Source organism: Bubalus bubalis, chromosome 3 (assembly GCF_019923935.1).
Source record: "Bubalus bubalis isolate 160015118507 breed Murrah chromosome 3, NDDB_SH_1, whole genome shotgun sequence".
NCBI classification, from domain to species: domain Eukaryota; kingdom Metazoa; phylum Chordata; class Mammalia; order Artiodactyla; family Bovidae; genus Bubalus; species Bubalus bubalis.
In genome coordinates this window covers 37,653,719-37,676,683 of record NC_059159.1, presented here as the reverse complement: position 1 = coordinate 37,676,683, position 22,965 = coordinate 37,653,719, and the positions used below count along the sequence as shown (strand labels likewise).

The 22,965-nt window shown below is 52.2% G+C and overlaps 2 protein-coding genes across 5 annotated transcripts; one reads left to right on the top strand and one right to left on the bottom strand.

Annotated features, from left to right (window-relative positions):
• Positions 1-1,579: 1,579 nt before the first annotated feature.
• On the bottom strand, positions 1,580-6,261 carry PIMREG (PICALM interacting mitotic regulator). Of its 2 annotated transcripts, none has more exons than XM_045164874.1 (6): positions 6,174-6,261; positions 5,310-5,639; positions 3,860-4,155; positions 3,272-3,367; positions 2,604-2,653; positions 1,580-2,274 (listed from the first exon to the last, which is right to left on the bottom strand). In XM_045164874.1, the coding sequence occupies exons 2-5, from the start codon at positions 5,601-5,603 to the stop codon at positions 2,620-2,622; spliced, it is 720 nt and encodes a 239-aa protein (XP_045020809.1). In that variant the 5' UTR covers positions 5,604-5,639; positions 6,174-6,261; the 3' UTR covers positions 1,580-2,274; positions 2,604-2,619. The 2 variants fall into 2 exon arrangements, with proteins under 2 accessions (XP_045020809.1, XP_045020810.1); XM_045164875.1 differs by having other exon boundaries at positions 1,580-2,235.
• Positions 6,262-11,981: 5,720 nt separating this feature from the next.
• On the top strand, positions 11,982-22,665 carry AIPL1 (aryl hydrocarbon receptor interacting protein like 1). 3 transcript variants are annotated; one of them, XM_044938385.2, is made up of 6 exons: positions 11,982-12,129; positions 12,872-12,937; positions 18,017-18,205; positions 19,229-19,405; positions 19,512-19,653; positions 21,179-22,665. In XM_044938385.2, the coding sequence occupies exons 1-6, from the start codon at positions 12,034-12,036 to the stop codon at positions 21,379-21,381; spliced, it is 873 nt and encodes a 290-aa protein (XP_044794320.1). In that variant the 5' UTR covers positions 11,982-12,033; the 3' UTR covers positions 21,382-22,665. The 3 variants fall into 3 exon arrangements, with proteins under 3 accessions (XP_044794320.1, XP_006060083.1, XP_044794321.1); XM_006060021.3 differs by having other exon boundaries at positions 12,872-13,051; XM_044938386.2 differs by lacking the exon at positions 18,017-18,205 and having other exon boundaries at positions 12,872-13,051.
• Positions 22,666-22,965: the final 300 nt, after the last annotated feature.

Here is a 22,965-nt window from a genome sequence, read left to right as displayed (position 1 = left end):
TTTTTGTCCATCCAGTTGAGTTGGAGAAAAACAAAGAACCAACTTGTGTTCTCTGGAGGGGTTGCTGCTGCCTCTCCCGGAGTAGTTCTGTGACCCCCCAATCTGGCTGTTTCCTAGAGAGTCCTTCCAGCTCCTGGTGTGCCTGCTCCCAGGGCCTGGGAAACAGATCTTCCCGCCTGACCAAAGCTCCTTGTTTCTTGCGTGGCATGTTTGTTCTTCCTAGTCCGGGGGGCTATCCTGATAGATGGCCTGCCTGCTGCCTTCCCCTGCCTTCGCCCTGTTGGGGGTTCAGGGTGCATATGTAGCCAGGGCCTGCTCTTCCAGCCTCATGGCATTTTTCTAAAGATCTCAACTTCTCTCTTAGGCTCCGCAACAGATACATTGAAAAAAAAAAAAAAGTCGGACTCTTTCATGCACTTGGGTAAATGGCCCTCCAGTCTGGGTGCTGGGCCACAGAAAATAAACAATTTTGAACCCCAGTGTTCCAGACATTACTGGGGGTGGGCTCTAGGAAAGTGGGGAGGCTGGATCTCATGGTTTTTAAACTGTACTTTCACCACTTTGGAGCCCAGAACCACGCCCCGGAAGTGCCCTGCAGATAAAACATGGCGCCAGTGTTTCAATGGAAGCCGGACCCCGAGGCATGTGGAAATGGGTCCCGAGGTGGTGCCGGTTTTGCGGGGACACTCACCCACCCAGCCCAGGTGCAGCTCCGCCCGGGAGGGGTGCCTTGCCTGCGGAGCCTCAACTTGACCCCGCCTTAAATGACCAACCTTCCTGCCGAATCCCCGGGGGGTTGGGGTGCCAAGTGCTCTGGAAACCTATTCTCTTTTGGCTCAGCCAAAGGAAACGTCCCCTCCCCTTCCCCCGACCCCGGGCATGGGGGAACTTTCTTAAAAATCCTAAGTAGGGTTCAGTCCAAGCAGCGAGGCATGGCCTGGGTCCTTGACTCCTGGCTGAGAAACCAACAGGGTGATTGGGAAAAAAAAAAAAAATCAAGAGTTTGTCCCCCACCCTCATGCACAGAAGGAGAGGCAGGTGACATCAAGGAGGGGTGGGACCGTAGGGCGGCTGGCTGGTGGGGACTCCTGCCCTCGGACCCCGCTGTCCTTTTCTGTTTGTTTACGTGGTGATGGCAGCCCGTCGGATCTTGTCTGTCTGACTGTTCCTAAGTGTGCAACTCGCAGTATTATTTGTGGTGGATGGTTCTGTGGTGAAAAAGATTTATTCAATTTTTCATGGCTGCCTTGTACAAAATCCGTTAGAAAAGAAAATGTAAAATATGAGATTTCTAACAAGACAAAAACAGCACTATGAAGTTAAAACGATTTTTACAACTGGTCTTGATTTTGATGTGAGCTGGTTTTTCACTCTCAAATGTTGTCACTTAAATAAAAACCTTATTTGCCTTTAAAACGTACTTTGCTCTGAACTAAGCCGAGAGACCTTTCCCATTGCTCGTGTTCCCCCTGATCTGAGGGCAGGCTGGCTCAGAGTTGGGGTGGGTGATGGCAACAAAGCCAGGTCCCAGACCTATTGCCCAGAGCGGTGTGGGGGTATAGCGATGACAACAAGCAGATGCCGCTACAGAAAGAGTCTTTATTACGAAAAACCAGTGTTATCCAGGAAAGTCACACGCTGGCTTCTTTCTAATAAAATGACAAAGCAGATTTCTTAAATAATTTACAAAGGGCAGAAATCGCTACTGAATAGTGTGTGCCCTCTATGCCCACAGTGCCCTGTGCTGAGAATGAGAATAGGTCCCTGTGGACCCAGGGTCTTGGGGCCTGGAAACCTCTCCCACCCCTCCTTCCGGGGTTCTTGTGTGGGAAGTAGGGCTAAATCTGGGTTCTCAAGAGCCCCCGCACTGGTGATAATATGGTCTGACTCTTTGTAGACCCCACTCCTGGATACATAGCTCAGGCTCTCAAATATTACCTGCCATCTGCACTTCATGTTACAAACGAAGCAACGGTAAAGCTCATACGTGGGTTGAGTTCCTAAGCCCCAAAGGGAAGTAGAATGAATGGTTCCCCCCACCCCTCTGAGATCTCCCTGAGTCGCTTGCAGGCTGTGGCAGGTGGTCCCTGGTGGGCCGGGAGGTGGCTGAAGCAGGAAAGCAGAGGACCCCAAGCAGCCCCCACCTGGGGCTTTGTGAGTCAGGTCCTTGTTTGTGGCAGCTCAGGGGCACCGCCAGCTCCTGGGTCCTCCAGGAACTCCCGGGAGGTGTGGATCCTGAGTGTGAGGGCATGGTGGTCAGCTGTGGCTTGCTTCCTGCAAGACAGAGCTCCTTCATACCCCAGGGGAAGTGGGAACACCAGAGACTGCCCCCCCCAATGAGGTTCTGGAAGGTGGTTGTGGTTGTTAGGGGTGCCCCGCGTGTGCTCCATCAGTGATGGGCTCAGTGAGGTTAGCCACAGCCCTGGCTCCCAGCGGATCAGAGGATTTGCATGCTTTCGGCTCTGTGGGGCCCATCAACTCAACATCTTTTTCCAGCAAAGACTCAGTTCCAGATATGCCTATGAGCTCATGGAGGAAGAGGAGGAGGAGGAGGGCAAGGGAAAAGAAAGCTCTGAGGAAGAGGTTTGGAAGGAAGGCATTACCTGAAGGGTGCTGTCCTCAGTCTCGGATGAGAGAAACAGTCATGTCGCCACTAGAGATGGGAGAGCGGTGGGGACAGGTGCTGCTGTCTGTCCTGGGTGCTTCACGCTCTGAGGGGCCTTCCCCACCCAGGCTAGACAAGACCAGACCTGGCAGTGTGGTGGGTACATGGCCCACTTGGCATGTAGTCAGCACCAGCGGGGAGCCGCCTCAGAGCCTATCACAGCCACATACGTATGACCCCAGTTAGGGCAGCTCCAGTCCCAGGTGCTGCCCCAGGACAGGGTCCTAAGCAGACAGACCAGGCATTTCACAGCAGCCACGTCACTTTCCCCAGTTCCAGGGTGGGCATGGTGGAGAGGAACCATGGAGAGTGAGTGGTGGAAGAAGGGTGGATCTTTCAGGAACCAGGTACCCCATCACATGTGATGGACACATTTTGGGGCCCAAGGCCCAGGGGGCCACATCATCCAGGTGTGTTCTTAACTACCACCCCAACCTAAGTATTTGATCAAGGAGGAGACCAAGGCATGTTGCTGAGGCTCAGAGAGGGAGAGAGATTGTTAGACTCACATAGCAGAGTCTGAACAAGAGACCTGCCTAAAAAAGTGGCCTGGCTCGCAGGGGACTCTCCCGGCCATGTCCTTTGAAGCACGGTAAGCTGGCTCACCTGTCCTCCGCTACGATGGCCTCCTCTAGCTCTTGGGACACCTTCTGGAGATGCCGGATTCCTGCCCCCACAGGCTCCAGGTCACTGTCGGACTCACTGGACAGAAGGAAAAACCATGCGTATCAGTCACTAGCTGGAAACCTGTGGCAGGAGCCTATTCTAACCCAGCACTGGGACCTGGTGTACAGGCCCCAGAGATGACCGTGTGGGCTGGGAACTAATCATCCCAGACCCCCATTCTAGGAAGTGTTGTCAGAGAGGCTTGGAGCAGATGGCAGAGAACAGCTGGAGGCCATTGTCAAGGGTAGATGATCCTGCAGATAGGTGAGCCTCCACCCACCGACCCCGCCAGGTGGCTTCAAAAACTTTTGGTGGAGCTTAGGTGACTGTGATACTCTTAGAGTTAAGCTTGCCTCTTCCTTTGGCAGGTGGGGAAACTCAGGCCCAGAAGGACCTCCCCAGGTCCCCCATAGTGGGGCGCAGAGCTGAGCCAGAGCATGGATGTGGCTCAGCTCAGGGTGTCCTGAAGGTGCTCAGCAGCCCCCAGGGCCCAGCTAGTATTTGAAGGGCAGGCACTACCCCACTCACCTAGGGGAGCAGAGGGGCTCTGCCGAGGAGTAGGGGCTCCGGAAGGCAGCCTCCCTTCTGGACCGTCGCCAAGGGTGGGCACGGGAGCTCATCTGGACAGAGAGGCGGTGGTACTCTTTCTCCCAGGGGTCCAGGGTTGAGTGGGCAGGGGCGGCCACAGATAGCCGGGTGCTCCTCTGGCTCAGGCTGCAAGCTGGGGGGCTACTGCCCTTCTGGGCCCCTCTCTTCCTCCTCCTGGCTTTCACCTGGGTTTCCACCAGCCACTTGGTGCCACTTTGGCAGGACTCCTGGATCCTCTGTGACATGGAAAAGTCAGTGTGGACAAGCCAGGAGTGAGCTACCTGATTCCTCAGGGCATCCCCCAACCCCTCAGCCCACCAGCTGGTCCTACAGATCCAGGCAGCCTTTAGGCTCAGAGTGAAGGATGCGAATGAGTCCATGAGGCCACAGGTCCATGGCAGGGACCCAGCTCAGGCCCCCAGGAATAAGTGCATGGGCAGCAGCAGAACCTCTCTGGCTCATGGAGCCTGCTGCTGCTAAGTCACTTCAGTCGTGTCCAACTCTGTGTGACCCCATAGATGGCAGCCCAAGCCTGCATTGGTCTAAATCCAAACCCTCTTTCTGGACAGACTCAAAGGGGAGGACCGGGGGAGACCACACCTACCCCCAGGAGACAGTGAAATAATTCTAAACATGTTTGGCACACACCCTACCTTCTCACGCCCTGCCTTGCTTTCTGTCCTCCAGCCATACCCAGACTAAGTTCCTGCCAGTTCTCTTCAGCATCTTGCTCTCCTTCAACCCTGGGCCTGGACTATTTCACCTGTCTTGTACACTCTCCTTACCTCCTCATACCTCCCCTTTCCTGGGTGAATTCCATGGAGTCACCTTCTCCAGGAAGCCTTCACTGACTAAGCTTGTTTTTGGTGTTCCCCCACCATTAGCCCTTTGCATGCAATTTCCTCTCACAGTATAGCTCTATCATCTTGTCTCGTGATGTTCTGTTTCCTCCACAACACTGTTTTCATTCACTCATTCAGCTATTTGTTGAGCATCTACTGTGTGCCATGGGCTTCCCAGATGGCACTAGTGGTAAAGAAACTGCCTGCCAATGCAGAAGAGATAGGAGACTTGGGCTCGATCCCTGGATTGGGAAGGTCCCCTGGAGGAGGGCATGGCAACCCACTCCGGTATTCTTGCCTAGAGAATCCCATGGACAGAGGAGCCCAGTGGGCTACAGTCCATAGTGTAACAAAGAGTCAGACATGACTGAAGCGACTTAGCATGCACACACTAGTGTGTACTAGGAATTGTTTGGAGAGCTGGGGACACAGTAATAAATCAAGGACCCTGTCTTCACAGAGTCTGTATTCTTGGGGGCTCTTTGGGGGCAGCCATTTTTCCACATCAAGGAAGCCCTACATCCATACCTGGACATGGTCGGCATTACCTGGGACATGGCACCCAAGGTGCTCTTAGCTGAGCGAGCTGCAGCCTGGAGGCCCTGCTGCCCTGGCTCTGGGGTTTCCAGGCGTTTCCAGGAGGGTCCCACCCCGAGGTTGAGGCTGACTGTTCTCAGGGGCAGCCGTCTCTGGAACTGTCTGCACAGGGAGCCCAGGGCCCCGCTGGAGGTGTCTGGGTGGCCGGCTACAGGCTGCAGGGCCTCGCTCTCCTCCAACTGCTCCTGGTTCTGGAGAGACCTCCGACGCAGGGAAGCCCCCACAGCTGGCCACCGAGAAGCCATCTGACTGTTCAAGAGTCTGTTCTGTTCCCACAGACCCTGGGGAGGAGATCAATGGGAGATCAGCAGGGTATCCTCCATCCCACTCCCAGGATCCAGTGAGACACCGGGTACCAGAGGAAGAGATTCCTGTCCTGGGGCCCATGGGGTGGGGCGCTTGTCAACCGTGGGTGCAGGAAAGAGGAATTCTTCCTAGAAGTGAGGTCAGCGAGGCCCGGGAGAGGGCAGAGTCTGGACAAGGCCTGCCAGCAAGGCGTCCCTTGCTGTGAGTGTCTGGATTAACTGTCTTTTCATCCCAGCCTATTTTCCGTTATCTGCCTCAGGCTGGGAGGGAGGCAGTCAGGACCCGCCGGCCGTCGCTGAGCCTCAGCACTTGGCCCAAGGCTGGATTAGGGACTCTTTCACGAGTTTGCCCTAACCCAACGCGCGGAGGTGGGCTGACCAGACACCCCGATGTCCATCCGGCTATACCCAGAAGCTCCACATGCCGTGCCCGTCCTAACTAGAGGTCCCCACCCCACCTGCTCCCGTCCCTTCTGAACAGAACCCCACCACACCCCGGCCCGCACTCACCCAACAGTTCCCGAGGCTGACCAGACGACGAGCATAGCCGCTCCTCGCCCATCCAGTCGATTTGAAACACCGCGCGGATCCGCCCCCCTGGTCCTGTCCTCACAGCTGATTGGCTCCGTCCCCGCCTCGCGGCCACGCCAGGGATCCGATTGGCTCCTGCGCCAGTGGCTGTGAATCCTGCTCTCGGATTGGCCCGGCCGTCCCCATTCATCTTCTGGAGGCCCGCTGGGCAGGGAGCCGGGCGTAGAGGACCCTTTGTATCTACGGGTCCCGCCCGAGTTTCCTGCAGAATCCATAGCCCTCGCCGGCTCAGCCCCGGCGCCACCTACTGACGCTCGGTCTCGGGCCAATGACCCCATCCTTAACTTTATAAAGGGTTCTGGCTGGCCTGACTGGGCGGGGCGAGGCGGGGTCCCCGGCTCCTAAGAGTCCCTCCTATCCTGCCTGAAGGTCTCAGTGGTTTTGTCAGAAAGAGCCTGGTCTGGGAACTCGGAGCCTTGGGTTGCTGTGGAAATTTTGTTTCAAACTCTCCTCATGACCCTCTGCCTTCCTGAGACTGTCCTTCAGTTCCCCAAACTTGCCACCCGCACGGATCCCCAGGAAAACCCATCCTGGAAGAGGGGACAGATTGAGTGCACCTCCCCAGCCCCCTACCCCCACTCTAAGTACGCCCCCCACCCCTGTCCCACTGACCATCCCCTCTATCCAGCTGAATGCCTCCCTCCTTCCCTTTAGCGTCCAAGCTAAAAAATTCACTATTTAGAAAGCCCCCCTCTCCCCTCCCCCTCAAAGTAGTCCCGACTCCATTTCCTCACTGCCTTTCTCACCTGGAACCTGCCCCCCGCCAACCCCGCCACCCAAATAAAAACCCCCCATTCCCGAGTTTCAACTTATGGGTCCCCTGAAGGTCAGTCCTTAACCCTGTTGTTCACCTCTGGGTCATCTCCCCACCCCCTGGTAAAGGGACTCTCCCCATGGGAGGAGACTGATTCAAACGAGTCACTTACTATGCACCTGGCTGTGGTGCAGTGATTAAAGAATCTGCCTGTCAATGCAGGAGAGGAGGGAGACATGGGTTCGATCTCTGGGTTGGGAAGATTCCATGGAGAAGGGAATGGCAACCCACTCCAGTATTCTTGCCTAGAAAATTCCATGGACAGAGCAGCCTGGAGGGCTACAGTCTATGCGGTCCTAAAGAGTTGGACTGGAGAAGGAAATGACAACCCACTCCAGTATTCTTGCCTGGAGAATCCCATGGACAGAAGAGCCTGGCAGGCTATAGTCTATGGAGTCGCAAGAGTGGGACACGACTGAGTGGCTAAGCACAGCACAGAGTTGGACACAGCTGAGCACATGCACGCATGCACTATGCACCAGGTACTAATTTCCAAGCACTTTACAGGAGGGACTCAAGAGCCCCTTGCTGCAGCCTAGGACTAGATGAGGAAATGGAGGTGTGGGGAGGTCGGGAGGGACCTCAATTTTCCCGTTTATATGCAGCAAGGATTCAAACTCTGTCACCCTGGGACCAGGGTCCATGAGCCTCTCCAGCATAGCACACGGCCTCTCCTCAGGCTGCACCTCTCCCCACAGTTGTACCCAACCAGCACCTGGCATCCCTTCTCCTCCTGGGTGCAGTGGGCACCTTAAACCAACATGCTCCAACAAGGTCATGCTGGTGTCTCTCAACCCCCCTTTTCTCCTTCCTCATTCCCCTCACCTGTCCTTCCAATTATTTCCTTGTGTCTGATAGATTAAGCTCTGTGCTGACAATGATCCACAAAGGTGAACCAAATGGGTGAACTGGTGAACTAGCTCAAACCTGGTGTGTGGGGGAGAGACGGACATGGATGAGTCAAATAACAAGTCCTCAATTCATCAAAGAGAATTATGACACAAAAATTATGTCACTTAAAGCTGAGACCTACAGAATGTGTTCACCAAGCAAAGAATGTGTGTGTGTGTGTGTGTGTGTGTGTGTGTGTGTGTGTGTATTTGGGGGTGGGGATCTTCTCCCACAAAGAACATCATGTTTGGGGGGCCAAGGACCCAGGTGAGACCCCCCCCACCAAGCACACATACCTATGTGTAACTGAAACAAAATCTTCCTGAAACAATACTTGACAATGTGTGGGGTGCTTTGACATAATTTCTATTCAGTATTTCATTTTTTGAAAATGCTGGTGACAACTTGCTGCATTTGTTTTTCAGTGGTTCACTAAGAGTTCTGAGCTGTGGTTTGAAAAACTCTGCTCCGTTTTGCATGTTCAACTTCTTCCCCAGTTGAGTTGTTTCCGAAGCATCTGAAGTGTTTGTTCCCACACTTCTGGTATGCTTGTTGAATTTGTTATTGTAATTAGGGAATTTCATTTATGTCCTCTTCCAGTGAAAGATGAAGGGGAAAAGAAAGAGTTATTATTTTTCTGGAAACTAAGCTGAATGTGTGTGAAAGACTCAGGGAAGATGACGCACTTGGAAACAAAGCCTCTCAAATTGGATTGTCTTTCGCTGTTGTCCATCCACGCCTGTCTGCCTGTCCCAGTGCCTGGCATGTACATCACGGGCACTGATACAATAGCTTATATGTGTTGAGCCCTTACATGTGTGTGCTAAGTGCATTTCCTTTTCTTAATCTTCCTTAATCCTCATAGCAACACTATGGAGTAGGAGCTATTTTTATTCCCATTACACATGACAAAACTGAGATTCAGACAGGTGAGCTGTCTCGCCCAAGATGGAACAGAGAGTGGAGCTGCAACTTAAATCCTGGAGATCTGACTTTGAAACCTGAATTCCTAACCTTGGTTCCATGGCCTCATCAAGTGTCAGGATGGAGGCAGTGATGCCCCAGAGGCCCTTCCTGCTTGGAGCTTTTGGTCCCCCTCCCTCATCTCCATGACTGACAGGGCAGGTGAAGGAGAGCAGTCTCCATGGCAATAAGAGAAGGAAGAAACATTTTCTTCTGAATGAGGAGCCTCTCTCATTGCCTTTTGAGGAGGGTGGAGTGTAGGAGTGTAGGAGTGGGAAGGAGGATGTACGGAGGGGAGCAGGCTCCCAGGGAAGGAGTGGTGGGTGCAGGGGCTCTTGGTCCTCCTTGCAAGAAGTAAAAACCAGTCCGTGGTCCGAGGCTGAGGCTTTCTAGGTCCAGCTCCATCCATGACTCTTGGGGAGGAGGTTGGAGGAAGAGAAGGAGCTCCAGCCTTGCCCTGCCCTAAGGGCTCCCTGTCCAACAGAAAACTTTCTCCAGTAAACTTGACCTCCTAGAATTGCCAGTGTGTTGGAAGAAGCAGATGTTTAACTGTGTTAAATGTCATGAATGTGAGATGCTAGGAGATGATGAAAGGATATAAAAGGAATTGGGGGTTGGGACAGGTTTCCCTTAGCATATGGTGTTTTAGCTGAGCAATTAGGGGGCAAAACAGAAGAGTTTTTCCAACAGAGGGGTCTATTTTGGGAGGCCAGAGTACCACCAAGTTCCAGGAGCAGAGGAAGGCCAAGCAAGATGGAGAGGCTAGGGGCTGGGTGGCAGGAGGCAGGGCTGGCAGGATCCCATAGGCTGGGGAAGGAGCTTAGAATTTATCCTGATGGCAGTAGGGAGCCTTTGCTGAATTTTCAGAGGTAACTGGGATTATTAGAGTTCTGTTTTTATGAAGCCCATTTGGAGGTTAGTTTGGGGGCCAAGCAGTGACTGGGGTCCATCTAGAGGCTATGGCCTGAGCACCTCTTTCTTCTCAGCAGTGAAATGGAAACCTCTGGCATCAGCTTCAACAGCCCCTTCCCCTCACATCCCCCAGTCTGACCAGCCATGGGCCAAATCTGTGAGTTGGACCCCTGGGTGTGTGTGCCTTTTTTCCCAACTGTGTTGCTTGGCATGCATGCTCTTAGTTTCTCAAGGGATCAAACTTTGTGCCCCCTGAAGTGGAAGCGCAGAGTTCCCCCTGCTGGACAATGGGGAAATGCTCACATGTGCCTTTCGACTCTGCAAAACAACTGAAGCAGAGGAAGACAGCGAGCAGTGCAAGACCCAGTTAGAACTTTTTCTTCCGCTGTGAATGATATCAGGGACAGAAAATGCCTAAAAGGTAAAGCCTAGTAGCACGAATACTTATGAACACCGTCATCCCCCTCTCCCACCCCCGCCATGTAACCATCAGCTGGGTGAAGAAACAGAACGCTGCTTAGACCCCAGAAGCAACCCCTGCCCCTGTTCTCTGGCCTCCCTCCCTTGACTTTTACGGAAATCTCTTTGATTTTCCTTTGTAGTTTTACCATCTAAATACCCATCTTACCTCCTTTGCAGGCGGACTGCTTTAGGTTGCTGTGTAGCTGCAGAAAGAATGGAATGGAAAAGAAGGGCCACTGCCTTACCCCCACTCCACCTTAACTCCTGCCCCTAGAGAAGGACGAAGCTGGGCCCACGGGAGGAGGGGGAGGTTCTGAGCACTGAGGGATGGGTTCTGGAGGGGTGATTGGGCTGCCCCAGGCTGGGTTCATGGCCCAGGCCAGCTGGCCCAGGTTTGGCCTCCTGTATGCCAGTGGTTTCTCACGGCAGTCAAAACTTTTAAGGGTTCTGGTTTTTTTGGGTCCCACACACTCTCTAGGGGGAGGCTTCTCAATTTTATAGAGAGGGAGGTGGGAGAGGTTGATTTTCCCATTTGGGAAAAAAAGGAGACAGGATGGGTGATACCCAAGGCCACATGGTCAGAGAATAAGGGGGGGGATCAACCCTCTGAACGCAGCTCTTGGGCTCCTAGTGCCATCTTCTCATCTCTCCCTGTGGCAGGATCCCGTGTCTCTTCTTCCTGTAGCCTGTCAGCCTCTGGTCAAGAAGAGAAAGCTTTTTGCTGCTCCGGGTCCTCTCACCCTCAAGGTCTGGGGGTGCCAAGGCATAAGAACCTAAGTTGACCACAAGGTGGCGCCAAACACCATGTCTTCACATTTCTCACTTTTAAACCCTAAATGCTGGAACAAGCTCTGTCTGGGTTCCAGGGCACAAGGCTGAGACCCTCCCAAGAGAACGAGAGCGCCCACTGCCCCCAGCCAGACCTTGTAGGGGGGGCGGGAGCAGGGCTGGTGGGGGTGCCTCAACTTCCTCCAAACCTGGCCCCCTTCTTTTTTAGGGCTCTCCCAAACCTGGTGGCTCAGAAGGTAAAGAATCCACTTGCTATGTGGGAGACCTAGGTTTGATCCCTGGGTTGGGAAGATTCCTTGGAGGAGGAAATGGCAGTCCATTTCAGTATTCTTGCCTGGAGAATCCCCATGGACAGAGGAGCCTGGCGGGCTATAGTCCATAGGGTCGCAAAGAGTCAGACACAACTGAGCTGCTAAGAACAGCACAGCAGCCAGAAACCTGCCTGCCCTTCCCTCTGACCACTATGTTACATCCTCTGGTAGGCAGATCTTGGGGAGGAGAGGGTGATAGGTAGGGGGAAGTAGGACTGCAAAGGCTGCAAGGCCCTGGCCTGGGCTACAAAGTGACCAAGAGTCTGAGACAGGGTCCCAAGTTCAGACAGGGCAAAGGGGGTTTCTGGCCCCCTGTCCTTTCCTCCTGGCCTGTGGCCTCTCTCCTGCTCATTCTTGACCCCCTGTCTTCTTTAAGAAAGCTCCAGCTGTCTTCCCTCCTTCTTGGGGTGGGGGGACAGAACAGAAGCTGAGGTGGTACTGGTGGATGTCAGGCAGGATCCCTGGCACACTGCTAGAAGCAGAGGCTGGGGCAGAACCCATTCTACCAGGAGTGGCCCCACCTTATTCCTCTTGTTCACACCCCGCCCAGCAGGGCAAATCCCCACCTCTCAGCCCTAAGTACCTTCTGCTAGCAGATTATCTCGGCCGGGCTGGACATCTCCCCGCACCTGGAGCCATGGATGCCACTCTGCTCCTGAATGTGGAAGGGATCAAGAAAACCATTCTGCATGGGGGCACAGGGGACCTCCCCAACTTCATTACTGGAACCCGAGTGAGTGGGACCCACCCCCTAGGCCAGACAAAAATCCTTCTGCATTCTAGCTGGGTCACAGGGCACTGCAAACACCCTTCTTCTGCTTTGCCAACAAATGGCCAAGAGGTCCTTCCTGGAATTATCAGCCTCCATCCCCACCCTGGGCATCTCCGTAGCTCTGGCTTGATGCCCATTTCCTGGGGTGTTGTGTTGTTTTTTTTTTTTTTAATATTTATCTATTTGGCAGCACTGGGTCTTAGTTGCAGCATGTGAACTCTTAGTTTTTGCATGTGGGATCAAGTTCCCTGACCAGGTATTGAAAGGGAGGCCCCCTGCACTGGGAGGGTGGAGTCTTAGCCAGGACTGCTAGGGAAGTCCCCCAGGTGTTTTTGACATTTTTCAAATTAAACTTCACTGTGGAGTGAGGGTGGGGCTTTGGGAATTTTCTGAAGTCCCAAATATTGAATGAGAAGGAAGGGCATGCAGGGTCAGGGTGTTTGTCTGGGAGTCTCTGGTGGGCTTCCTGGATGACGGAGTGTCTGGGTCAGTGGCCTCAGATCTAGGGTGTATTGAAGGAAGGACCTCCTGACCTGCAGAGCTGTCTAGAGTGGGATGGGGTCCTTTAGGAGGGGGAGCACCGGCCGAGTGGGGGTGCTGGTGGGAATTGAGCGAGGACGGCCCAGGGAGTCGGAGACATGGGTGGCTTCTGGGGGGCCTTGGGAGGTGGGTCTTGATCAGGGTCCACTCTCTTGGTGACCAGGTGACCTTTCATTTCCGAACCATGAAATGTGATGAGGAGCGGACAGTGATAGACGACAGCAAGCAGGTGGGCCACCCCATGCACATCATCATTGGGAACATGTTCAAGCTGGAGGTCTGGGAGATCTTGCTGACATCCATGCGGGTCAGCGAGGTGGCCGAGTTCTGGTGCGACACCATCGTAAGTAGGCCCAGCCCATTTGCCACCGCACTGGCGCGCCAGCTGTGTTTCAGGAAAGTGAGGATAAAATGAAACTCTTCGGGGAGACCTCTGCCTCCTCCTCCTCAGCCACTGTAAGGATGAAGGTTGTTGTTGTTTTTTAGTTGTTCAGTTGTGTCCGACTCTTTTGCAACCCCGTGAACTCCATGAGCCCACCGGGCTCCTCTGTCCATGGAATTCCCAGGCAAGAATACTAGAGTGGGTTGCCATTTCCTTCTCCAAGGGATCTTCTTGACCCAGGGATCAAGCCCGTGTCTCCTGCATTGGCAGGTGGGTTCTTTACCACTGAGCCACCAGGGAAGTCCCAAGGTGGAGATGGATTCCCCCATAAGAACAGGTGATGCTAAAATGATAATCAGTGTCAAGGCTGGCTGGTAGGATATGGGAGCAGGGCCCACCTCACAGCCCTCACTTTTGTGCAGAAATGTGATATTATTGGATACTGGAGACTTTTGGCCACAGGTCACTTTTCTGCCCTCCTCTCCATTCCTACTGACATTACAAACTTGTTTTCTCATGTAGGCACTCTCAACAATCACCCAGAGAAGGCAGTCTTCTTGGCCTGCGACCCAAATGGAAATGGCAAAGCTGACTGCCCTTTAAACCAACATTTCTTGTGGAAACTTTCAAACTTATACAAAAGTCGACAAAAAGTATAATCAGATTCCAAACACGCATCATCCTATGCCGGGCACCATCAATCCACGGCCAGTCTTATTTCATCTAAGCCCATCTGCTTTCCTTCCTTATCCCATATGGTGAGAGCACATTTCAGACACCGTATCGTTTCACCTGTAAATACTATAATTTGTATCTTTCTCTAAAAAGAAAGATATTACAAATATAACCTCAATATCCTTATCATATTTTTAAAAAATTCAACAATTTCTTAATGATATCTAATAACCAGTAACTTGACATTTTGGGCTTCCCTGGTGGCTTAGAATTCACCCGCAATGCAAGAGACATTGTGTGACCCTAGGGAAGCCCCTTTGCCTTGCTAGCACTCTATTTCCTCATGTAGAAATGAACAAATCCTCATTTTAGGGGGCGGTTGTAAGGATTACATGATATCGTGTATACCAGGGAAAATCATGGTATGGGGCAATTGAGAAGTGGGAGCTATTATTTTCACTAAGAAGCATTTTAGAGACTAACTCCCTTGATTCATTGATGAGGAAGTATAAGACTCAGAGAAGGAAAGTAGCTTGCTCTGGGTCAAACCATCTCGGAAACAGGATCAGGGATGGATCCCTGGTTCCCTCTTTGTACAGTATCCCTTTTTGGCTACTGTGGTTATTAGACAGGCTGCAATGCCCTTCTCTACCACAAGAATTCCTCTACCAAGGAATCAGTCATTTCTTCATCAGTCAGCAAATATTCCAGGTCTCAGATGGTAAAGAAACCACCTGCCAGTGCAGGAGATACAGGAGACCCAGATTTGATCCCTGGGTTGGGAAGATCCCCTGGAGGAGAAAATGGCAACCCATTCCAGTATTCTTGCCTGGAGAATCCCATGGACAGAGGAGCCTGGAGGGCTACAGTCCATGGGGTCACCAAGAGTCAGACACGACTGAGCAACTAACACTTTCACTTTCACACTAGCAAATATTAGTTGAGCATCTTTATCCTGGTGTTTTAATTGTTAAAAGATGGCTTATTTTTAACAAGTCTTCAGAAAATTGGCTTTTTTTGTGGTTTCAGTTAGTTTAAAATGGTATCTATTGACTCTGCTTACAAAGCTCCTGTACTTTTTTTAGACCCGTATGTGCTTGTCATTTAGGCCATATGTTAGACAAGCTTGGTCACCAACAAGGGCCCCTTCTCCATAGAATGCATGTTTGCTAATGTAGGAGTGTAGAGTGCAGAGAGCTGTCAATAAATTCTTGATTGGTTGATTGATCTGTTGTTTGCAGAACCACAAACTGCTGTTATTCCTGGAATGTGGGCTTGGTTCTTGGTTCCCTGTGGGGCCTGTGTTCTTTTGGCTACATCATACACATGAGTGCCCTGCCCATCTCACAGGCTGGTCATTTTTACGCCACAAAGATTACTGGTTTTTCCAATAGCCCCACCCCCCAACTCTTCCCAGTTCACAGCCACTATGATTTCGCACGTCCACATTCACGTGTACACACACACACACACACACACTTCTCAGAGTTATTTTGTTGTAACTGTTGTTTACTCACTAAGAAGTGTCTGACTCTTTTGTGACCCCATGGACTGTAGCCCTCCAGGCTCCTCTGTCTATGGGATTTCCCAGGCAAGAATACTGGAGTGGGTTGCCATTTCCTTCTCCAGGAGATCTTCCCAACCCGGGTATTGAACCTGTGTCTCCTGCATTGGCAGGTGGATTCTCTATACCACTGAGCCACTGGGGCAGCCCAGAGTTATGTACTCACCTACATATTCATCTTTTATCCACTTTTCTATCCATTCACTCATTCAGGCATCAATTTATCCATCCTTCCCTTCAACCAATTACTCATAATCCATTCTTTCATCACTAAGCATCCAGCCTTCATCTATCTGTATGCCTATCTATCTGAAAACATTCAGTGGGCACCAGGTTTGGCCTGTGCTAGGTGTTAGGAATGAAACAGGCCAAGTCCCCATCTCTCAAGGAACTTGAGTTCTGGACAAGAAGCAGACATCCTGGTAATTACAATGCAGGGCAGGTAGCACCACAATATAAATGAGGACAGAGGGATTTAGAGCTACAGGAGGGGAGTGACTAACTGCTTGAGGATCATAGCTGGAACTTCTCTAAGAAAATGATATCGATCTGGGTTTTGAAGGATGAATAGGAGTTCACCAGGCTTAGAAGTGGGGAGTGAGGTAGCATCCAGGCCAGGAAGTGTGAAGAGGCAGGGGCGGTCAGGGGCTCTGACAGCTTCTGCCCTGAATTGCACTGCCTTCCCCTCCACCCAGGGAGCACACTGGTCTCTATGCTGAATTTTCTGCTGGTGCCCAGTCCAATGAGGCCAGAGGTTGTGTGTGTGTGTGTGTGCTCAGTTGCTCAGTCGTGTCCAACTCTTTGCAACCCTGTGGACTGTGACCCACCAGGCTCCTCTGTCCATGGAATTTTCCAGGCAAGAATACAGGAGCATTGCCATTCCCTACTCCAGGAGATCTTCCTGACCCAGGGTTTGAACTCACGTCTCTTGAGTCTCCTGCATTGGCAGGCACATTTTTTACCACTGAGCTGCCTGGGAAACCCAAGGCCAGGGGTTACAAATGCAAATTCCACAGGGGCCAGGGACCCTGGGTGACTGAAGGTTATCTGCTCCATTCACAGGGGTCCTAATCTCCAACTGGATGGCTGCTGTGTTAAAGGGGCAGGTCTGGTGTGGCTGGAGTGTCTGAGTTTTGGACACAAACCAGAAATTTTCATTAGTCTGTGAACTCTCTCAATGCTTAAGTGTTGACTACTCATTAACACAAAACCCCCACCATGTGAAGGATGAAACGAAGTCAATCTGGGAGTTGAATGTGGCCTCCCGAGTGCCAGTTTGTAATCTCCAGATAGTAATAGATAGAGCCCCTCAGACAGAACCAGGCTCTGGCCTTGAGGTCCCAGAGAGGGGCATGGTCCTGGGGTCCCCAGGCCAATCTCAGTGGAGGTGCTACGGAGATGGGTGTGGAGCCATGGAGTTCTGGCCTCTATACTTTTTCCTGGGATTTCTGCCCACTCCTGGTGGCATCCCACAGCCCATCGTGCTGACTAGCATCCTGGTGGTACTAGAGTGGTACTGGTCTGAGGTCCGGGCCTTGGTCTGAGGTCTTGTCCAACCAGCCGCACAGCTGCAGGGTTGGCACTAACCGCTGACTTTCTGGGGAGCTGGCGGCTGTGTGCGTGGGCCAGGAGTGAGCTCTCCCTGCAGCAAGCTGTTCCCCGGGGGCCCCACACTCCCTTCATCCAGGCTTAATCTCAACAGGCTTAACTGCCATCTGGTCATCTTGCTCATGATGACGCCGAAGCTACTCTGGGCTAATCCTGGCTGATGGGGGCGGGGCAGGGTGACCTTCATCTTCTTACTGGTGACTTGGAGACCAAGCTGAACCGTTCCTGCCCCTTCACTTTTGGGGTGTCTCTTTCCTGGAGTTGCTGTGCAGGAGGTTGAGATGGGCCATCTGAGGACCCGTTCCCAGGACAGCAGTTCTTGGAGCTCGTCTGTGGGGCATCCTAGCTCACTGAGGACAAGCAGCTGATTTTCCTAGCCCATCTCCACCCCCCGAGGGTGGCCACCCAGTCCCTGTGCTGGGTGAGGTTGTGATGAACTGGCCTTACCTCAGCACCATCTCATTTAACCCCTGCAACAGCCCCACTACCAGACCGGTGCAACCCAGGGGGCAGGAACTCAGGGGGATGCAGTGATCCAGGCTCGCTGCCAATCAGCAGTGCCATCAGGACACCAACCTGGCCCTCAAGGACTTGGAACCCTGGTCCTTCCACTACTTTCCACACTGCCCTCCCTGTGAGTCACAGGCTCCATGGACTCAGGGTCTCCTTGGGAGAGAAACCTATTAGAATCGACCACAAGGGCTGGCAAGAGGCAGCCTGGCATTGTGGCTACAGCATGGACCCCGGGGCTGGGTTTGCATCCTGACTCTGTCATTTGCTAGCTGTGTGACCTTGAACAAATCACCTACCCTCTCTGGGCTCTAGTTCCCCATCTATAAAATAGGGAGAATAATAGTGCCCCTCTCATAGGGTCATCTTAAGGATTAAAAGTACTAACAGGTGTAGAGCACTCTGCATACAGGTAGCTGCAGTAATTAGATGAGTAGTAACAGCCATGGGACAAGTGTGTGTGTGGGGGGTAGAGGTCCTGCTCTGGGAGGGGCCCAGAGTGGGGCTCTCTGTGGCCCAGCTGGCTCTGAGCAGACAGCTGGATACCATCTGCCCACCTTTCCCCACAGCACACAGGGGTCTACCCCATCCTGTCCCGGAGCCTGCGGCAGATGGCGGAGGGTAAGGACCCCACGGAGTGGCACGTGCACACGTGTGGCTTGGCCAACATGTTCGCTTACCACACGCTGGGCTATGAGGATCTGGATGAGCTGCAGAAGGAGCCTCAGCCACTGATCTTCATAATCGAGTTGCTGCAGGTGTGACCCTGGGGTGTGGGAGGTGGGGTAGGGACGGTCCCTGCATCAGAGAACTGGAGCCAGTGGGCATCAAGGGAACCCAGTCCCACAGGTCACTGGACATCACCCAGATCCTATTTAGAAAATCAGAAAGGGTTCCTAAACCATGGGAGAACTGGAATTGGACCCTCCCACTCCACCAAAAAAACATCCTTTGCCTTTTCCAAAGGAAAAGCCCCTTTGAGACCCATTTAAAAAATGTTATTCTTTTTCTTTTTGGACGCATTTTATTTCTATTGGTTATCTACTTCCTTTTCCCCTCAAAAGTTTAGAATTATATTCTCAGCCCCAGTCCCTGTGGTTTGTGGATTCCAATCTGGTTTTCCAATAGCGGGAGAACTGCATGGAACCATCCATACCGTCTCCCTCGGACCTCAGTGTGACTGATGGTCCCTGTCTGTGGGGTGGTGGGAGAGCATCAAGCCAGAGCAGGACTCAGCTAATGGCCAAGGTTGAGGTTCAGCCTGAGGGTTACATGGGTGAGTACAAATAAATAAGAGAATTGCATCAACAAGGGGCCTTTTCAGGGTCTGCTTGAACAGTTGCACAGCTTGTGCGCTGCACAAGAGCATCGCCTCTAAGCTGCTCATTAGAGACAATATATATTTGTGATTTTATAATGATAATTTCCCAGTAGATGGCAATAAAGTGTCTTGTTCTAACAAAATGAGTGTCATGGCAATTTTCTGAATATTATCAGTAAAGTGTGTTGACATATTACCTTTTCTTACTTTGCACAAGGCTCTGATTTAGGGTAAAGCCATGGTGGTGGGGAGGCGGCACTTGCTTCCTTTCCCTGTTTGCCTGTGTTTGGCCAGCAAGCATGGCTCTGCCCACCAATCCTCACTGTGGAAAATGCAAAGCTGACTTTAGCCAGATGTTCTGGGTCCACTGTCTCTGGTCCCTTGCAGGGGAAAGGGCCTGCCCTACTGGGCTGTGGGCACCCAGGGTCCCTGCATCACTGACCTTCAGCTCTTGGAGCAGGTCGAGGCCCCGAGCCAGTACCAGAGGGAGACCTGGAACCTGAATAACCATGAGAAGATGCAGGCGGTGCCCATCCTCCATGGCGAAGGAAACCGGCTCTTCAAGCTGGGCCGCTACGAGGAGGCCTCCAACAAGTACCAGGAAGCCATCGTCTGCCTGAGGAACCTGCAGACCAAGGTGGGAGGCTGCCTGCCTGTGGGGATGGGAAGTGGGGTGCGCTGGCCATGGCCGTGGTGGGGAAGGGTCGGGGCGCGGAGGAAGCAGAGCTTTCTCCACCGGACAGGAGAAACCCTGGGAGGTGCAGTGGCTGAAGCTGGAGAAGATGATCAACACCCTGATCCTGAACTACTGCCAGTGTCTGCTGAAGAAGGAGGAGTACTACGAGGTGCTGGAACACACTAGTGACATCCTCCGGCACCACCCAGGTGGGCGGGGTGGGGCGGGGCTGTGGGTGGGGCGAGATGGGCGGGGCGGTGTGGGCGGGGCAGGGGTCCAATTCCGCCCACGGGTCCAAAGTCACATGCACAGACCTTCGTAACTATCTCTCCTGACCCGGTCAAGACATCAAGTTTTCCAAGCCTATAACGGTATAACAGGTGATGGATGAACGGTGCTTTGTGGTGTTGTGGGAGGTTATTTTATTTTACGGTGAATTAGGAGAAGGCAGTGGCACCCCACTCCAGTACTCTTGCCTGGAAAATCCCATGGATGGAGGAGCCTGGTAGGCTGCAGTCCATGGAGTTGCTAAGAGTCGGACATGACTGAGGGACTTCACTTTCACTTTCCACTTTCATGCATTGGAGAAGGAAATGGCAACCCATTCCAGTGTTCTTGCCTGGAGAATCCCAGGGACGGGGGAGCCTGGTGGGCTGCCGTCTATGGGGTCGCACAGAGTCGGACACGACTGAAGCGACTTAGCAGCAGCAGGACAAATAAAAGTCACCAAACCTGTGTGGAGCAGTCAATGGGTTTTAAAAGGAGGGACAATCAGTATAGAGAACAATATTATGTACATCCTAGTAAACTCTAGGAGTTGGTGATGGACAGGGAGGCCTGGTGTGCTGCAGTTCATGGGGTTGCAAAGAGTTGGACACGACTGAGCGACTGAACTGAATTGAACTGAGTGAGCGCCTAAGAATTGATGCTTTTGAACTGTGGTGTTGGAGAAGACTCTTGAGAGTCCCCTGGACTGCAAAGAGATCCAACCAGTCCATCGTAAAGGAAATCAGTCCTGATTGTTTATTGGAAGGACTGATGCTGAAGCTGAAACTCCAATACTTTGGCCACCTGATGCGAAGAGCTGACTCATTTGAAAAGACCCTGATGCTGGGAAAGGTTTAAGGCAGGAGGAGAAGGGGACGACAGAGGATGAGATGGTTGAATGACATCACCGACTCAATGGACATGAGTTTGAGTAAACTCCAGCAGCTGGTGATGGATAGGGAAGCCTGGGTGCTGCAGTCCATGGGGTCGCAAAGAGTCGGACATGACTGAGAGATTGAACTGAACTGAACTGAGTATCTGTGGTGGGGGGATATGGCAATATTTGTGAAGACGATGTTTGAAGAACGTTACAGGATCACTTACCTTGCTCCACACACTTCTCTGCATTTCTTTCACTTAATTCTCATTATGACCGTGAAAGACAGGTTTAGGGATAGGACATGGAGCTTGCATCATTTGGAGAGCCTCTATAAGAAAAGACTTAAAAAATTGTGAATGTAAAATTAGTTACTGGGTCTTGGAAGGGTCCGCGGGAGGGGAGTGGGTACTGCGATTATTATCGTCATCCGTATTTTATAGTGGAGGGACCGGGCTCTGGAGGTACAGAGAGGTTAAGGGTCATCATGGCCAAGGTTAAAGGTTGCGCTAACTGGTGAAGCCCAGCGGCTTGTCGGGTGAGGGCTGCCTCCCGGGCCAGGCGGCGGATACAGCAGATCTTCCCCGCAGGCATCGTGAAGGCCTACTATGTGCGGGCCCGGGCTCACGCCGAGGTGTGGAATGAGGCGGAGGCCAAGGCAGACCTGGAGAAAGTGCTGGAGCTGGAGCCGTCCATGCGGAAGGCGGTGCAGAGGGAGCTGAGGCTGCTGGAGAACCGCCTGGAGGAGAAACGCGAGGAGGAGCGACTGCGCTGCCGGAACATGCTGGGCTAGTGCGCAGGCGCCAAGCCTCCTGCCTCCGCCCCCCCTCCTCCCCCGGCCCCCCTCCCCGACCTCCACCCTCTCCACCTCTTCCCCGCGACCTCCACCCGCCCCTCCCTCCAGCCTCCCCATCCCTCCATCTCACTGTCCCCGTGCACTCCCAGTCCAACAGCAGGGTACTGAACATTTCTGGTGCAGTTGGTCAGGATTTTGGTGTCAGTTTTCAACTTTTACGTTAATTTATAAAATCAAAATAATGCGTGTCAACTGACAAAAAATGCACAACCTAGAAGGTGAGAATTATGTTATATTCAGCGGACTTTCTAAGGACTCACGAGCCTCTCAGCTCGAGGGACTGCTCCTAAGAGGTAAGGGAGGAACCAAGATACATGAGTGTCTGCAACAAAGACCAGGTTCTGGGAATTTCCAAAGACTGATGTTAACTAAAGAAAGCCAGATATCCCAAGTTAACAAGTTTAGCACTTTTCTATGTATAGGAAGATGCAAGAGTCTGGACTCAGTAAAATCACTACTTCGAGATGCACCTGAACTGCATAGGCGCAGTGTCCTGCTTTTCTCCATCCTGAGTCCCCTGTGGGTGCACACTGGGACCGGCTGCAGTGCTGAGGGCTTGGCAGCCGGCAGTCCGTTTGTCTCATCTTTAGTTCCTCAGGGCTCACTGTTCAGGTAGCTGTAGTGTCTGCTGGCTGCAACATCCTATGTTGACTCATATGGTAAACAACATTTTTTACTGACACATGACCTGGGTTAAAAAAGAAAAACCCAAAGGGCACAGACGAGCTTATGAATAAAAGTGAAATTTCCTGCCCAAACTCCCCCATCCCCTAGAGCCAGCAATTTTAATGGACCCTGTTTTTTGTTTTTGTTTTTACTATTTTGGTAGTTTTCTCTGTCTTTGAATAATATGTGTAAATCAGTTTTCCCACATGTCCTTTTTACCCCATGTTAGTGAAAAGTGAGAATTGAATGCTTTGATGCTCTTGGATCCCTTCTTTCCTTCCCCTTCTAATTTTGGGGAGTATATTGCTAGTTCTTTGGTTACTTTTGTAGCTTGGTACACTTCATCTGGAGCTCTCTACTGGGTTGCAGGGATTCTCCCGTGTGTAGGATGAGGGTGGCAGAGCTGCAACCTCCCCTCCCATCTCCCACTTCTTCCCTCACGGATCTGAGGTACCTTTACTCTCCCATCATCTTGGCTGTTAACATCTCCGTTTTGTCACCAAATTAAGTCTTCTGTGCTTTGCCCACTGGTTGACTCTAAACTTTGAAAATCAATAGACATCAATTACATGAATATGGCTGTGCAACGTGATTGCATTTTTCTGTGGTTCTGAATTCAGGACCCCTGGACCACCAGTGAGCTTCCCAGACAGTAAAACGAGGATATTCCTGGTTTCAGGGGTGGCAGCGTCTATTTTAACATGGGAAAAATTTTCCTTTTCTTCCCTTTTGTGGCACTGGGAAGATTTTAGGTTTAAGTCCTCCCACTGTGGAGGAAAAAGGTCAACCAATTTTTGGTTGATTCAGGCTTAGTGTCTGATGGGCTGCCAGGTATACTGTCCAAAAACCAGGCGG

Bases quoted from the DNA above. Each gene is read 5' to 3' on its own strand.
- AIPL1 (XM_006060021.3), top strand. From the start codon at position 12,034: ATGGATGCCACTCTGCTCCTGAATGTGGAAGGGATCAAGAAAACCATT. The intron at 12,130-12,871 runs GTGAGTGGGACC...CTTGGTGACCAG, and splicing joins ACTTCATTACTGGAACCCGA to GTGACCTTTCATTTCCGAAC. The intron at 13,052-18,016 runs GTAAGTAGGCCC...CTTTCCCCACAG, and splicing joins AGTTCTGGTGCGACACCATC to CACACAGGGGTCTACCCCAT.
- PIMREG (XM_045164874.1), bottom strand. From the start codon at position 5,603: ATGGCTTCTCGGTGGCCAGCTGTGGGGGCTTCCCTGCGTCGGAGGTCT. The intron at 4,156-5,309 runs GTAATGCCGACC...TCCATGTCACAG, and splicing joins CCTTGGGTGCCATGTCCCAG to AGGATCCAGGAGTCCTGCCA. The intron at 2,654-3,271 runs GTGAGCCAGCTT...TCCCATCTCTAG, and splicing joins GCCATCGTAGCGGAGGACAG to TGGCGACATGACTGTTTCTC.